General features: G+C 32.0%; 2 protein-coding genes across 3 annotated transcripts in view; both read left to right on the top strand.

Moving 5' to 3' along the window:
- LOC143069269 (uncharacterized) overlaps positions 1–16,929 on the top strand; it is a 425,535-nt gene that overhangs the window by 267,584 nt on the left and 141,022 nt on the right. The gene's annotated exons all lie outside the window — the stretch shown is intronic.
- Positions 1–16,929, top strand: part of LOC143069270 (transmembrane protein 87A-like) — a 53,200-nt gene that overhangs the window by 20,194 nt on the left and 16,077 nt on the right. Inside the window, exons 7-9 of the mRNA XM_076243819.1 lie at positions 4,868–4,915; positions 5,476–5,496; positions 11,302–11,386. Coding sequence (XP_076099934.1) covers positions 4,868–4,915; positions 5,476–5,496; positions 11,302–11,386 — 154 coding nt within the window. The remainder of the gene's footprint in view (positions 1–4,867; positions 4,916–5,475; positions 5,497–11,301; positions 11,387–16,929) is intronic.

Raw genomic sequence — 16,929 nt, 5'->3', positions numbered from 1 at the left:
TTAAGTTCAATTGTTCATGCTGTTGGCGGCAATTTCAAATTAGAAAAAGAATCTTTTCAATTTGGAGGCAGGTGTGCAAATTAGCGGTGGTCCGAGGTCCGTGACCTTCCACTATTGCAAGCGGAATTTCGACTAGGATAGTTGGTTTCTAGCTACGCCCGACGTAGTCACCTTCCACTTGAAAGAAAATAAGAATTAACTTTGCAAACCTTTTCACCATGTTCACCAAAGTCTCCAATTTAACGAGCTAAAAACTTATGTTTATCATTTTTATTCATGACAGCGAGGTTCATTTTGTTCAACCGCTAGCTTTAAACAGAAAATCGCCGACAAATATTGTATAAATTCGAGTAAAATCTTATCTGGTTGACAGAAACAACATTGTAAACACCTAACAATGGCGGCCGTGAAGACAAAATTTTACAATATCGGATCCGATTCCGGAAGCGGATAAGGGTAATTCCGGGTTTATCGATCATTACAAAATAAATCAAAGCAGGTGAAAAAATACATCTATGCATGGTAAATAAATATAAACACTAGACTTGTAAACCAAAAGATAAATGTAAAAAAAATAAAAAGCAGAAAATATTTTATACAGAAACTCAAAATTTTTTTTGACAAATTTTAATTTAAAAATCCAATACAACGTGACAGCTGGGAACAGTATATCTAACAATATACATGTTCATGGTCACAGTCTAAATTTTCCTTATCAGTGATAAATGATGATAATGCATGTTAGATGCTTTTAAAGTGTAAACATATTACTGCAATTTCGAAGGGTTATTTTTTTATCTCAATTTTGAAGGGTCAATTAAAGTAGCTGAAAGTTTCTTTCTCTATTTTCACAAATAATGCAACTATATTATATATACCTGAATGTAAGTAAAGCATATGATATATATGTGGCATTCTTTGGGCCACTCTACCCCTCCTGTTTATTAACTTGGAAACCGTCGAGCTCCCAACCCTAAACAGTAGGGGGAGATCCAGGATCTTAGGTTAGGAGGGGCGCAAACTTAAATTTTCTCCGAGTAGAGCGAGACTAAAAAAAAATTGAGGTAAAATTATCGGAATATTCTTTATTAAGCTGAGAACAACCCATGCTTTGCAAATTTAAGGGGGTGCATGCCTGCCAACCACCACTCCCACCCACACCCCCCCCCCCTCGACTGAATCCGCCCCTGCATATATTCAAGTATAGGACAATATACTTTGAAACGGTTGAGATCCACACCCCTTAACCATATATATTCATGTTTGTGACAATATGAAAAATCAAATGAAATATAGGAAGAGTCGCTGGGGGTCACCTCAACCCTCCTGTTTTAGAATTTAAAAATGATCGAGATCCCCACCCCTAAACCATATATATTCATGTATGGGACAATATAACAAATCAGATGAAATATAGGGGAGTCCCTTGGGTCACCCCACTCTCTCCTGTTTGAGAATTTGAAACCTGTTGAGATCCCCACCCCTTAACCATATATATTCATGTACGGGACAATATAACAATTCAAATGAAAGATAGGGGAGTCCCTTGGGGCACTGTACACCCTCCTGTTTGAGAACTTGGAAATGGTCAAGATCCTCACCCTAAACCATATATACTCATGTATGGGACAATATAACAAATGAAATGAAATATAGAGGAAGTCCCTGTGGTCACCCCAACCCTCCTGTTTGAGAACTTGGAAACGGTCGAGATCCCCACACCAAAACAATATGTATTCATATATGGGCCAATATAACTAATTAAATGAAATATAGGGGGAGTCCCCGGGGTCACCCTACACCTCCTGTTTGAGAACTTGGAAACCAATGAGATCCCACCCCCAAACCATATATATTTATGTATGGGACAATATAACAAATAAAATGAAATGTAGGGGAAGTCCCTAGGGTCACCCTACCCCCAGTGGCGGATCCAAAAATTTTCATAAGTGGGGGCCCACTGACTGACCTAAGAGGGGGCCCACTCCAGTCATGCTTCAGTGATCATTCTCTATATAAGCAACCAATTTTTTTTCCCAAAAAAGGGGGGGCAGCCCCCTAAATCCTCTGCCTACCCCTACCTGTTTGAGAACTTGAAAACTGTTGAGATCCCCACCCCTAAATTATATATATTCATATGTATGGGACAAAATAACAAATCATTTACATTTACTATGGGCAAGTCAGTCAGACCTCACCTTTGATCCCTGTTGTAGTAAACATTTGTCTGTTCGTGTCTCATAACTTTTGTGCTATAGAACACAAATTCAGTTTTCTTTCCATGGAAACCAGTCCATTCATACTATTACATGTTCATACTAAGTCAACTTGAACTTCAAGCAGTCAAATAAAACCAAGGTTAACTACCAAGTAGAACAACTGCAATCATTGGGAACTTGTACCACTGCAGACTCACCATAAAAAAATATACATTGCTATATGCATTGCTTTTGAAACATTGATAACATATAAATTATTTGCCTTAATAAATAAATCATTAGCTAAACATAAATGTACTATATATGAATGTTTAATGTTGAGGCAACTTTGCCAGTTTTCATCATTACGGTTGCCTTGGTTTTTGGTTAACTGCCTTCAGCGCTTACAGCGCTTTGATCTAAAGAAAAGAGGTTGAAGCATTGTCTTTACAGTGTGTAGCAGGTTATTAAATAAAAAGACAACTTTTTATCACTTCGTGCACTTCCAGTGCATTTTACCCAAAAATGTACATCAACCTAACTTTCGGCAGCAAAATAAGTTTGATTTATTTAAACGTGATAAAAGTTGCCTCCGGGAAATGTTTAATCCATTTATTGCATTAAAAACGTAATGTTCCTTTCCAAATAGCTTGTCAAACATCGTTTATTTTTGTAAATTTTCATGCATTCGTCCGCCATTGACCGTTTCGTACTACGGATCAGAAACAGACCACCTATGACCAAAATCTGTATTTTTAAATAATAACTACGGACGCATGAATGGAACATCTGACAGAAGAATATTGATCTCAAAAGGAAAAATTACGCATTCCATACGCATTAACAGACTTTTTGTTACATCTAATTGATTGGTGTATACATGTATAATTCCATATAATTCATATGGATTGTTTCAAAATATTGATCTAAGTTGCAAGTTAACTCTGAGACTATTATACTATAAATATCAATATATTATGGCCCAGCTTTACTTTTTGTATATCTTTTGATGAGAAACAATGAAACTCATTTCTTTTGATGAGAAACAATGAAACTCATTTCTTTTGATGAGAAACAATGAAACTCATTTCTTTTGATGAGAAACAATGAAACTCATTTCTCTTGAGGAGAAACAATGAATTTCATATTTTAATCAAATTGTAAGTGATATATTATAATTTCTTTAACTTTTTGACATAAAAAAAAAATCTTTTTAGTGCTAGATATTTTATTGGTAGTTTTTCACAAGAACCTAAACTTAAACAACTTTGAATTTGAACAGTTACTTTAATTGTACACTCAGATGTGAATTGAACACTATAAAAAGAACATTATTAACATATGACCCTTTATACTATAATAAAATCCAAACATTGTAGAGCAGCATGTGAAGGAATACTTCTCTTTCAAATCTCACCACTTCACCCTATCAGTTTTGAAAAGAGACGTCACTTCTCTCTATGATTCTGAAGTAGTGTGATCCCTGTACTACAAAGAGATGGTTATTGGAGGTTATGGCTCGATCATTTAGCAGTTAGGGGCAAAAAAGGGGGGAAAACAAGGGTTTTTCTATTTAAAGGACAATTTTGACAATATAAAAGCAGTGTTAGAGAGGTAATCCAATTCCATTTAAAGAATAATATGTGTTTGATTACCTCCCTTACACTGCTTGAAAATTATGTATTAAGAAACGCTTATTGTCTTGAGATGATTAGCTGTGAAATTATTTTTAGAAGTTACTATTAATTAATATTAATTTTAACCATGACTAAGTCATTTTATACTTTAATATTTTATGATGTACATGTATTTTAATGAGTAGTTATTGTTGCAAACTCCATTAGAAATTTGAATTGAGAATACTGGAATTTGGAAAATGGGAAAGTGGGTGGTGAAAAAAAATAATTTTTTTTTGGGGGGGGGGGGGGGTTAACAGTTTTTCTCATTACAGATTTCAGAAATTAAAAAGAAAATTTTTTCATTAATTTATTTTTGAGGGGATTAATATCCAACAGCTTAGTATATTGCTCAAAAGCAACAAAAAAATTTAAGTTCATTAGACCACATTCATTCTGTGTCAGAAAACTATGCTTTGTCAACTATTTAATCACAATCCAAATTCCAGAAAACTATGCTTTGTCAACTATTTAATCACAATCCAAATTCAGAGCTGTATCAATCTTGAATGTTGTGCCCATACTTGCAGTCTTCATTCTGAACAGCAGCCCAGACAGCCCAATTGTAAAATTGCTCTCGGGCCTGTAAAAATCATATCTACAGGCCAACAGAATCTAACTAAAAAATTTCAAAAGTTGAGCTTCGGGCCTGTAGATTTAACAGTTCATCGTGAAGACTGTACTTGCCCCAACTGTTTAGGGTTCGAGGGCTGCAGTTGTATAAAGCTGCGCCCTGCGGAGCATCTGGTTTGTTAATGTTATAAATATGTGTCTTTACTTTTGGTTCAAATTGTAAGAAGTCCCCACCTCTCTTGACAGTGATTCACTCAAAACCAACAAAAACTATTTTTAAAGCTTATTATATATGTTAATTGTATATTTTAAATTGAAATAACATGATTGAAAATGAAAATGTTTAGGTTTGTACCAAATTTTTTTCAGCATAGTATAGTGATAGAAATAAATGTAAGGATTTTTATCATTCTATTGTAGACACTAGCAACAACAAAGCAGTCACCCAGCAAAGCACCTGCTACAGGGGTGAGTTTGATTGATCAATTTGATAAATATATTATTCTTGTTGATAATGATATAGGTGTTGAGTGTTAGCTTGTTTGGTTAATTCATTAAAACAATAAATTATTACTTAATATCAGGGGCAACCTTGGATTGAAGGTTATTTTGAATCCCATGGAAACATTTTCTCTATATGTATATCTCCTTAAAATAGTCACCTCACTAATCATGCTAATACTGTCAGTAGTCACTTATCTTGATACCATTCATGTTTACATGATAACTGCCATTTTGAGCAGTCCATGGTTTCATGCTATACCTCAATAATTCATTAAGTAAGGCATTATATGATTGACAATCACTAGGACCCACTTTATTTGTATATTTAATGCAAGGTTCTTGATAAAGGATGCATATTCATTTCTAGTATCTTCTGTTGAATCACTTACAACTGTCTAGATTCAAGACTATTGATGAGCAAGTTGAATTTATATTGTTTTGGGGTTGCTTTCTTATTGATGTTTCCAGCTATATTGTCTTTTATTTATGATAGTAATTTCTAATATCCAATGTATATTTTTCAGGTTCGACCAGAACATGCCAAGGTAATTATGATGTCATTTTATTTGACACATTGTTGTACATAGAAATTTTCTATATGTAGACTCTACTTTACCACAACACCTCTGAAGCTAAATAGAAACCAGCCAAACTTTAATTAATCTTTGAAAGCCAGTTTAGTATTGAATCATTTACATGTATAGTATCTGTGAATATTTTAGAGATTGTAGTGTTTTTAAATGTAAAGAAATCTTTATACAATCCTATAGAAAACTTGTGATTTGGTTTAAAAATTAATGAACCCTTTCCCCGCAATAGCCACCTCCCCCCAAAAAAGTACACCACAAATAAGAATTAATCCATAGTTGTTTTCATAATGATTTCAAATACACTGATTTTAGATTCATATTAATACCAAAAAAACAATCTGTACATTGCTGACAGTTTTTATACGACTGCAAAAATTGAAAATTTTTTGGTCCTATATTGGTATCACGTTGGCGTCGTCCGAAAACTTTTGGTTTTCACACTGTAACTTTAGTTTAAGTGAATAGAAATCTATGAAATTTAAACACAAGGTTTGTGACCATAAACTGAAGGTTGGGATTTATTTTGGAAGTTTTGGTCCCAACAGTTTGGGAATTAGGGATCAAAAAGGGTCCAAATAAGCATTTTCTTGGTTTTCAAACTATAACTTTAGTTTAAGTTAATAGAAATCGATGAAATTTTGACACGAGGTTTATTACCACTAAAGGAAGGTTGGGATTGATTTTGGGAGTTTTGGTCCCAACAGTTTGGGAATTAGGGGCCAAAAAAGGGCCCAAATAAGCATTATTCTTGGTTTTTGCACAATAACTTTAGTATAAGTAAATAGAAATCAATGAAATTTAAACACAAGGTTTATGAACACAAAAGAAAGGTTTGGATTGATTTGGGGAGTTAAAAAATTGAATTCTTAGGTTTTTTTGATATGCTGAATCTAAACATGTACTTAGATTTTTTATTATGGGCCCAGTTTTCAAGTTGGTCCAAATCATGGTCCAAAATTAAACTTTGTTTGATTTCAACAAAAGTTGAATCCTTGGGGTTCTTTGATATGTTGAATCTAAACATGTACTTATAATTTTTATTATGGGCCCAGTTTTCAAGTTGGTCCAAAGAGTCCAAAATTAAACTTAGTTTGATTTTAACAAAAATTGAATCTTTGGGGTTCTTTGATATGCGGAATCTAAACCTGTATTTAGATTTTTGATTATAGGCCCAGTTATCAAGTTGGTCCAAATTGCGGTCCAAAATTAAACTCTGTTTGATTTCAACAAAAATTGTATATATGGGGTTCATTGATATATGCTTAATCTAACCATGTATTTAGATTTTTGATGTATGGGCCCGGTTATCAGATTGGTCCACATTGAGGTCTAAAGGGTCCAAAATTGAACTTTATTTGATTTCAGAAAAAAATGAATTCTTGGGGTTCTTTGATATGCTGAATCTAACCATGTATTTAGATTTTGGAAATTGGACCATAAAAGGTAATGTCCAATTTAAAATTTAAAGTTTTTAAGTTTAAGTTGTTAGACCACGTTCATTATGTGTCAGAAACCTGTGTTGTGTCAACTATTTAATCACAATCCAAATTCAGAGCTGTATCAAGCTTGAATGTTGTGTCCATACTTCCCCCAATGTTCAGGGTTTGAACTCTGTGGTCATATAAAGCTGTGCTCTACGCAGGCATGGGGTAATCGTTATCAGTAATTGTAATCAGCTGTAATCGATTACATTTTGCAGTGTAATTAGATGTAATCAGTAAGCATGCCATTTCTGATTACAAGTAATCGTAATATAATCGATTACATTGCAAAAAAACCAGGTGTAATCATGATTACTTTCAGATTACTTTAAGATTACATTCATATGATTTCTTGCTGATAACAAATCTTGTATATATATGAAAGTAGTTTTTGATAGATGAAAATAAGAAAATGTAAAGCTTGAATAGAAAATCATGAAACTAGTATTCACAATGATGAGACCTTGTTTGATGTGATAAATTGTATTATCTATATAACAACTTTATATAACCAAGTGTTTTATTTTGTAAACAGTTTACTAAAGAAAATTGCCTCTCCAATATTTCGTTGTGAGATTGAGCTCTTATGATACAGTAATATGCCTTGAAAGATTTTTTTTTCTTGATTGAAAACTTCTGATATTAACTCTAATTTCATATAAGTTTACCCAATATTTTTACATAACTACATCAAATGCAGAAAACATTTAGTTCCAATTTGACCTTGAAAGACGACATAAATATATGAGCCCACTTAATTCAAAATGAGAGTTAAAACAAGATGTCATTTATTGACAAATTGAATAAATTTTGTTTTCCATAAATTCGTGTATAACATGATTCTAATTTTTATACGACCGCAAAATTTGAAAAATTTTTCGTCGTATATTGCTATCACGTTGGCGTCTGCGTCGTCGTCGTCGTCGTCGTCGTCCGAATACTTTTAGTTTTCGCACTCTAACTTTAGTAAAAGTGAATGGAAATCTATGAAATTTTAACACAAGGTTTATGACCACAAAAGGAAGGTTGGTATTGATTTTGGGAGTTTTGGTCCCAACATTTTAGGAATTAGGGGCCAAAAAGGGCCCAAATAAGCATTTTCTTGGTTTTCGCACTATAACTTTAGTTTAAGTGAATAGAAATCTATGAAATTTTGACACAAGGTTTATGACCACAAAAGGACGGTTGGGATTGATTTTGGGAGGTTTGGTAGCAACAGTTTAGGAATTAAGGGCCAAAAAAGGGCCCAAATAAGCATTATTCTTGGTTTTCGCACAATGACTTTAGTATAAGTAAATAGAAATCAATGAAATTTAAACACAAGGTTTATGACCACAAAAGGAAGGTTGGGATTGATTTTTGGAGTTGAGGTAACAACAGTTAAGGAATTAGGGGCCAAAAAGGGGCCCAAATAAGCATTATTTTTGGTTTTTGCACCATAACTCTAGTATAAGTAAATAGAAATCTATGAAATTTTAACACAAGGTTTATGACCATAAAAGGAAGGTTGGGTTTGATTTTGGGAGTTTTGGTCCCAACAGTTTAGGAATAAGGGGCCCAAAGGGTCCAAAATTGAACTTTGTGTGATTTCATCAAAAATTGAATAATTGGGGTTCTTTGATATGCCGAATCTAACTATGTATGTAGATTCTTAATTTTTGGTCCCGTTTTCAAATTGGTCTACATTAAGGTCCAAAGGGTCCAAAATTAAACTTAGTTTGATTTTAACAAAAATTGAATCCTTGGGGTTCTTTGATATGCTGAATTTAAAAATGTACTTAGATTTTTAATTATTGGCCTAGTTTTCAAGTTGGTCCAAATGGGGGTCCAAAATTAAACTTTGTTTGATTTCATCAAAAATTGAATAAATGGGTTCTTTGATATGCCAAATCTAACTGTGTATGTAGATTCTTAATTTAAGGTCCAGTTTTCAAATTGGTCTACATTAAGGTCCAAAGGGTCCAAAATTAAACTAAGTTTGATTTTAACAAAAATTAAATTCTTGGGCTTATTTGATATGCTTTATCTAAACATGTACTTTGATTTTTGATTATGGGCCCAGTTTTCAAGTTGGTCCAAATCAGGATTCCATATCAAGTATTGTGCAATAGCAAACAATTTTCAATTGCACAGTATTGCACAATAGCAAGAAATATCTAATTGCACAATATTGTGCAATAGCAATTAATTTTCAATTGGAGTTATCTTTCTTTGTATAGAATAGTAGTTGATAATATATGTTGGAAATTTGCCAGACATGACTATGATGTCATTTTCTATTTTATTTGCCAATAACTTTATGTAAATAACTTCATTGGAAATTTGCCAATATAAAATGTTGCTGATGAAGCTTTTTTCCCTTATCTTATCTAAAATGTTTTTAGATAATGTATGTTGGACATTTGCCAGACATGACTATGATGTCATTTTCTATTTTTATTTGCCAATAACTTTATGTAAATAACTTCATTGGAAATTTGCCAATATAAAATGTTTCTGATGAAGTTTTTTTATTGTTTTATACAATAAACAATTTATATTCACTTTTACTACCAACCAATCTTTACCATTCAGTGATAACAAGCACTTTATTTTACATTTTAATATTTTATGATGTATTTAAAAGAGTAGTTATTGTTGCAAACTCTATAGAAATTTGAATTGATATCAGTTTTGGAAAAAGGGAAACGGGGATGTGAAAAAAAATGGGGGGGGGGTTAAATTTTTCTCATTTCAGATTTCTTAAATAAAAAGAAAATTTCTTCAAACATTTTTTTGAGAGGATTAATATTCAACAGCATAGTGAATTGCTCAAAGGCAAAAAAAAACTTTTAAGTTCATTAGACCACATTCATTCTGTATCAGAAACCTATGCTGTGTCAACTATTTAATTTTAGATTTAATTAAGTTTGAAGAAGAAATCTTTAATTGATTTGTAAAATCTTGACATTTGTTTTGTGTAAAAAAACCATGTAATGTCAAAAATTTGATCACAATCCAAATTCAGAGCTGTATCACGCTTGAATGTTTTGTCCATACTTGCCCCAACTGTTCAGGGTTCGACCTCTGCATTCGTATAAAGCTGCGCCCTGCGGAGCACCTGGTTATTCTTTATTAACATTGAGCCTTATGGCTCATCAGTATTAACTTGTTCATGTACAGAGTACATATGTCATAAAATTATAAACAATATGCATAGAAACCAATAGGTGATGTCAGAAGTTTCATCAATGCAAAATATCTTTTATAATAATAAACCGTTTCTTTATTGAAAGAGAAATGTATATACTTTCCTAAGTTACAAAGCTGTTTTGTGTTTTCACCTGACAATACTTCTATTAATTATTAATTAGATCAAGTATTAAAAATTTTCAAACAAATAATGACAATCAACCACTTTTAACTTTATTGATATTGTTGTTAAGACAATAACATTTTAATACCCCAGAGTTCACGAAATCTTTTTTTCCCTGGTGGTCCTTGAAGAAAATCTACTGGTCCTTACTATTAATTCTATTGAAAAATACTAAAACTGTGTCAGTCCTATGCAAAATTTTGGTGGTAAAATCCTGAGGACTGACACTTTTCACGAACTCTGATACCCAAGCTTACCTATTGTTTGTTAAAAAAAATGGAAGTAGTAAAAACATTAATGGATGTGTCAATTATGTCCCAACAGACAATAAACTATACTTAATTATTTTTTCCTTATTTGTTCAGGTTTTTTGTTAATTAGGCAGTTGGTTAAAATTTGTAGAAAAAAATAAAATTAATATATCTTTTACATAAAGAAAGTACACATGTATAGCTTTTTTTTTTTTTATCAAATAACACATGTTACACTGTTCTTGTCTATAAATTCATTTAAATATTGATAATATGAATAAATTAAGGCTTTTAAGAAAATCAACAAAATTAGCTTTTTTGTGAGGATAAAAAGTTATAAAAAAAACTTTGATATTGCAATATACAATGTAATAAGTAATCTAAAGTAATCATGATTACTTTAAAGAAAAGTAATCTAATGTAATCGATTGCATTTTATTAGCAAAGTAATTGTAATTTAATCGATTACATTTTAAAGTAATCGACCCCATCCCTGGCCATGCGGAGCATCTGCTTAAATTATTGTAATCTGTATAAAGTTTACAGGGTGATTTAATGGAATATCATTTGAAATGGTCATTTACATGTTAAATATCCTTGCATGGAATCCCAATTCATAGTATCATGTTTAAAATTTTAATCAATTAAATTTTGATTTTCAATGTTGTTTTAGAAATCCCCTTTACTTGATACTTGGCGAGATGGACCATACATATTTATACTGCAAGTGGAAAGTAAAAAGAAATTTGATATTGATGGTGAGTAAAGATCTCAAAGTTACAACCAATAATCAGGGTGAGAAAAAGACAATGCAAATATTCTGTTGTGTGTAATACACATTTGTTTTGAGTAATGCACAGGGAGATTTTCATCACGATTCAAAACGCAGACAGCTTTTTGTAATATATTGATTAAAGGTTACTTTTTAAGATAGTGTCTTACTTAGTATCATACTATAATATATATTTATTGTATATATATATATATATATATATATATACACATAGATTGAAAGGGGGGCCTATATAAAATGTAAGTGTACTTGTATTGTTTAAATCTGTATTCTCATTGTTTGACCTCATGATGTAATTAATGAATCCAACGAATAAACTATAAATCAAAATCACTAAAGAAATTATGTTTTATTTGGCTGTAAATTTGTCATGGCATTTATTGCAAGAAAGAAACACAATCAACTTGTCAATCAAAACTTGATGACGATTGAATTACTGAAGGGCGATCCAGCAGTAACAAAGTTATATCAGGAGCCACTGGGTAGTCCATAGCAGCTTAAAGTAAATTCCGCCTGTCCATTCACAATACAAAAAAGCTCCAAACTCAGTCTGTTATATATGCCATGACGCTGGTTCTATAATCATTCTTCCAAAACTGAAACGATAAATGAAAAGCAGCAGAAAATATTCATAATGGGGAAAAGGGAGGGCGGGTAAATTCTATAGCTTTGGTCAAGCTCCGTGTAAGGTTTGAATTCAAATGACCAAACCACACGAGGTAAATTGCACGGACTAACATTTCGCGGGCTAAACTAATTAGCATATTTAAGTGACCAGTATAAAATGAATCGAACACACCGTCAATTTAAATCAATAATAGGCATACCAAGTTATATAATTACAATAACTGAATTTAATTATTATTGAATTAAATTCTATTATTGTATATATATATATATATATATATATATATATACACATAGATTGAAAGGGGGGCCTATATAAAATGTAAGTGTACTTGTATTGTTTAAATCTGTATTCTCATTGTTTGACCTCATGATGTAATTAATGAATCCAACGAATAAACTATAAATCAAAATCACTAAAGAAATTATGTTTTATTTGGCTGTAAATTTGTCATGGCATTTATTGCAAGAAAGAAACACAATCAACTTGTCAATCAAAACTTGATGACGATTGAATTACTGAAGGGCGATCCAGCAGTAACAAAGTTATATCAGGAGCCACTGGGTAGTCCATAGCAGCTTAAAGTAAATTCCGCCAAAATTACAAGTTGAGAAACTAGTTGCACAACTTGTAATCCGCCATAAAATTTACCGCATGACAAATTTAACAGCAAGAATCAACATCAATCAACTTCAACATCATTATCAACTTCGATGTCATTATCAACTTCAACATCATTATCAACTTCGATGTCATTATCAACTTCAACATCATAATCAATTTCAACATTAACAATATTAACAACATTATCAACTCAACATCATTATCAACTTCAACATTATTATCAACTTCAATATTACCAACTTCAACATTATTATCAACTTCAATATTATCAACTTCAATATTATTATCAACTACAACATTATTATCAACTACAACATTATCAACTACAACATTAGTATCAACTACAACATTATTATCAACTTCAATATTATCAACTTCAACATTATTATCAACTTCAACACAAACATCAAAAACTTCAACATCAACTTAAATTCAATACTTTGAACTTCATTAAATTGATATTCATGTGGCAAAATCAACATAAACTTCAGCTAAAGCAATACTGTCAACATCTAAGCTATGTTATTCATTGTAAGGGAAAACCAAACAATGTGGAAATATAAAGAAAATATATACATAACATTTTCAGAGCTCCTTGAATCTGATTTAGGAATACACCCAACTATCTCTAATCCGAACGATGCACCTATAAGCTTAATATGACAGCTCCTATGACAATAAAAGAGCCAATTACCCAAATATCTTTCAGGTACCCTGAAATTAAGTGTTTCAACTATACAAGGTTTGTTCTTACATAACCTTTTTTAAAGTGTTTGAAAATGTCCATCGTCTTTGTGTCTCAGCAATGTAGTCCGACATCAACCGGACAGGACAAATTGAAGTAGTTTATTCTTTTCCAGAATTGTCGTTACTGAATTACCCAGCTGATTTGTTTTCTAAGAAGGAACTTTTATAATAAGTGACCCTGAATAAGCATCAAATTATATCGTGGATCGTTTTACAATAAGATTTTCATTAAAACTTGAATTTGCAATTTCTCCAAAACTAAGAAACCCAAAATTCTAGCTGAAAATGAAGCTTTGGATAAACATGTTTCATATACTGAATAACAAACTAAATTAAGCGCATCTAAAAGTCTAGTTAATATACCAATAGTAATAGGCTTACGACAGACGTGTCGCTTATGTCACTGAGCATCTTTTGAACAATAAAAGAATGAGTGTTGTCCAATAAACCATTGATCTTATGATTAAACCTAATGCCTGAAAGGTACGCATTCCCAGTGGAATAAGAATATTCATCCTTAAACATGTCAGCTACTATTAACTAAATGTGAAACGGGGCATGGCCATACGTCATACAGGTTTAGTTTATGTTTAAAGTTTTGAAATTAATTTAGTCCATTTGATATGTAAGCCAAGTATTTGAATAACTCTTGCACTACCGATAAAGAGATTTAAAACAGAACTCGACAACCACTTGTCACCCAAAATATAAGAAATGCCATTATAATTTCTAAAATTATTTTCCAAACACGTAGATTAGAAATAGGTCGATAATAAAAAGGCCCCGCAATTCTACCATTTTTCAATTCACTCATGATTTTTCCAAGCTAAATTTGGATCATGTAAAACAGACTTTAATGTTTTGCTTGTATGATGTGCTCGAAAACCATATTTAAAACCATTATATAATAAATTTGCCAACATTTTAACGGGGTAGTCAGTCAACATATTCCCTTAAACCGTAGTATTAACAGGGTACAACCAAAAATACCAAAAATCATACTGTGATTGCAAGCTGTAAACAAAATTATAAAATTTGAAATGATTAAATTGCATCCGTGGAACATTAGCCTGCTGACAGGGAAATCTTTTAAAATTATTTATCGAAAAACGAGTATTTGGGTTAAAATTTCCATGTGTATCCAAAAACCTGTTTGACTGCTCTAGCACTGGACTGATACCTTGGTGCAAAATTGTTTGCATCAGGTGCCCTAGGGTAGTTTTGATACCTAAGAGCAGAATAGTCTGAAGTTACAGAACTTCGAGGATTATTCTTGTTATATGAATAATTTGTACAGTACATCGAAGGATGGAACTGGCTACATCTTATACATGAATTCATGGCTATATACACAATTCATACGAGTACAAACGGCCTTAAAATTATAATCGTAGCAAGGACTAATAACTGTGTGAGAAGTATAAGAAGATGTCTGTGGAACATGATTTATGCCTACTGCAATAAACTGAAGCCATAGCTGCCCATCAATGACGTCCCATGCACGCATATGATCACGAGCTTTTCTAAATCGAAATTGCATGTCATTTATAAACGTTCTCAAAAGGTACACCCCCTTATAATCGTCATGTATAGCTAATCAATTCATTTGCCAATTCCGGGAATCTTTGCAATAAAATTTTCATATAATTTAAAAACCCTTCAGTCCACTCACCTAAGTTAGATAATGATTTACTTTTGAATATTTGTTTCTGTCAATTAAAATGTCTCCATCTTCATCAAAACCGAGCACTTTTTTCGGTTGATCAATATTTGAAACAAAATGTTTTTGTAAAGTAATTGTGCCAAATCAACATATTCTAAATTCCATATTTGGTTTATAATTTGTTGTGGTACAAACACATCAACATCATTACTAGTAGGTATAACTAAAATCTCACCGTTTTGTACAGAATTACGAGCTGTGGGCTGCCCTGGGTGTACACATCCCTGATCAGGAACTTGTTGTTCAGCGGGCTGCTGAGGAAGTTTGAAGTTCAAATGAGTTGTGGTTGTAGAATTGGCTGTAGTGGTACAAACGGCTGTTGTGGTAATAACTGCTGTTGTGGTTATAACTGATGTGGTGGTTATAACTGATGTGGTGGCAATAACTGATGTGGTGGCAATAACTGATGTGGTGGCATTCATGGCTGTTGTGGTGGCATTCATGGCTGTTGTGGTGGCATTCATGGCTGTTGTGGTGGCATTCATGGCTGTTGTGGTGGCATTAATGGCTGTTGTGGTGGCATTAATGGCTGTTGTGGTGGTATTAACGGCGGTTGTGGAATGGCTATATTTTGTCTTACAATTTCAGCTCTCTTTGGGCGAAGCCTTCTGTTTACCGGTAGCTGTATTTGATTTTGCCTACGTACAGCACGGTTTGGCAGCACCCTCTCCCCTTTTCCTCTCGGCATACTGGCTTAAACAAATAATTACAATGTTAGTCAATGCATTAGTAAAATAGTATATCATTTGTCAATGTTACATCCCTTAATCAAACAATTGAATCAATATTGAAATACAAATATTTCAATTTTTACCATTGACTAATTAGTATTAAGATACAATGGCAATAACCAAAGTAGAAAAAACCGCAAATGCTTGATTGTGGCTGTCTATGTCCAGTGGCAGATATTTCAAGTATATTCATAATGATAATATCATATTGATAACGAAAGTCATTAAAGAAAATAATTATTGTGTCTACCGAATATCAATTGAAGTGGCCTTCGTTAATGAGAAATATTCCTATCCTATAATCGACTATAATACATGAAAACTATGAAACAATTAAATCGAAAAGTATATATATTTAAATAGTCAACTAACATCCTTGATGGCTCGCAAAAGTTTACAAAAAGAAATGATTCATTAGGTACGGAAAGTGATTTTTTTTTTTTAAATCAACTGCTCTAAGAAAACTTGACCTCATTTTAAAGGCATTGTGAAGACATTTTCAAAACAGTTTCACTTTTATCAATACACATAATAACAACGAAGAAATAGCAAATTTTCAAAATGGTAATTTTTCACTACTCTGGAAAAACTGTTGCCTCTCTTTAAAAATTAATAAAATATATATATATTTTTTATATATATTTTTTTTTTAATCATTTGGGTTATACACTGTAGCTTTTGTTTATTTTGCTTCTTTTACATCTTGTTAGTCAATTTCAATCCTCCATATTAAGTTTTTTGGTCAAAATAGAAGCTTTTAAATAACATGGTAAATGTTCATTAGCGTATTAAGACAGTTAAACAATTAGATACAACAACTCGCACAATAAGTATAACCATCTACTCAATTTACAAATATAAATATAAAATAATATCCAAGAAAAGATTGACAATTTACGCAATGATAGAATTTAAATTCAGTTATAACACCAAAGAAAAAGTTCACGACTATTTAAAGCATTTAACAAAGTTAAAATTATTTAAGAAAGAAAAACCAGATTAACAGTTTAAATTGTTGAGCTATTATTTTTTCATAAAATGTTGCTTAATTCTAA

Source organism: Mytilus galloprovincialis, chromosome 3, assembly GCF_965363235.1.
Source record: "Mytilus galloprovincialis chromosome 3, xbMytGall1.hap1.1, whole genome shotgun sequence".
Lineage (NCBI taxonomy): Eukaryota > Metazoa > Mollusca > Bivalvia > Mytilida > Mytilidae > Mytilus > Mytilus galloprovincialis.
This window is presented reverse-complemented; position numbering and strand designations above follow the sequence as displayed.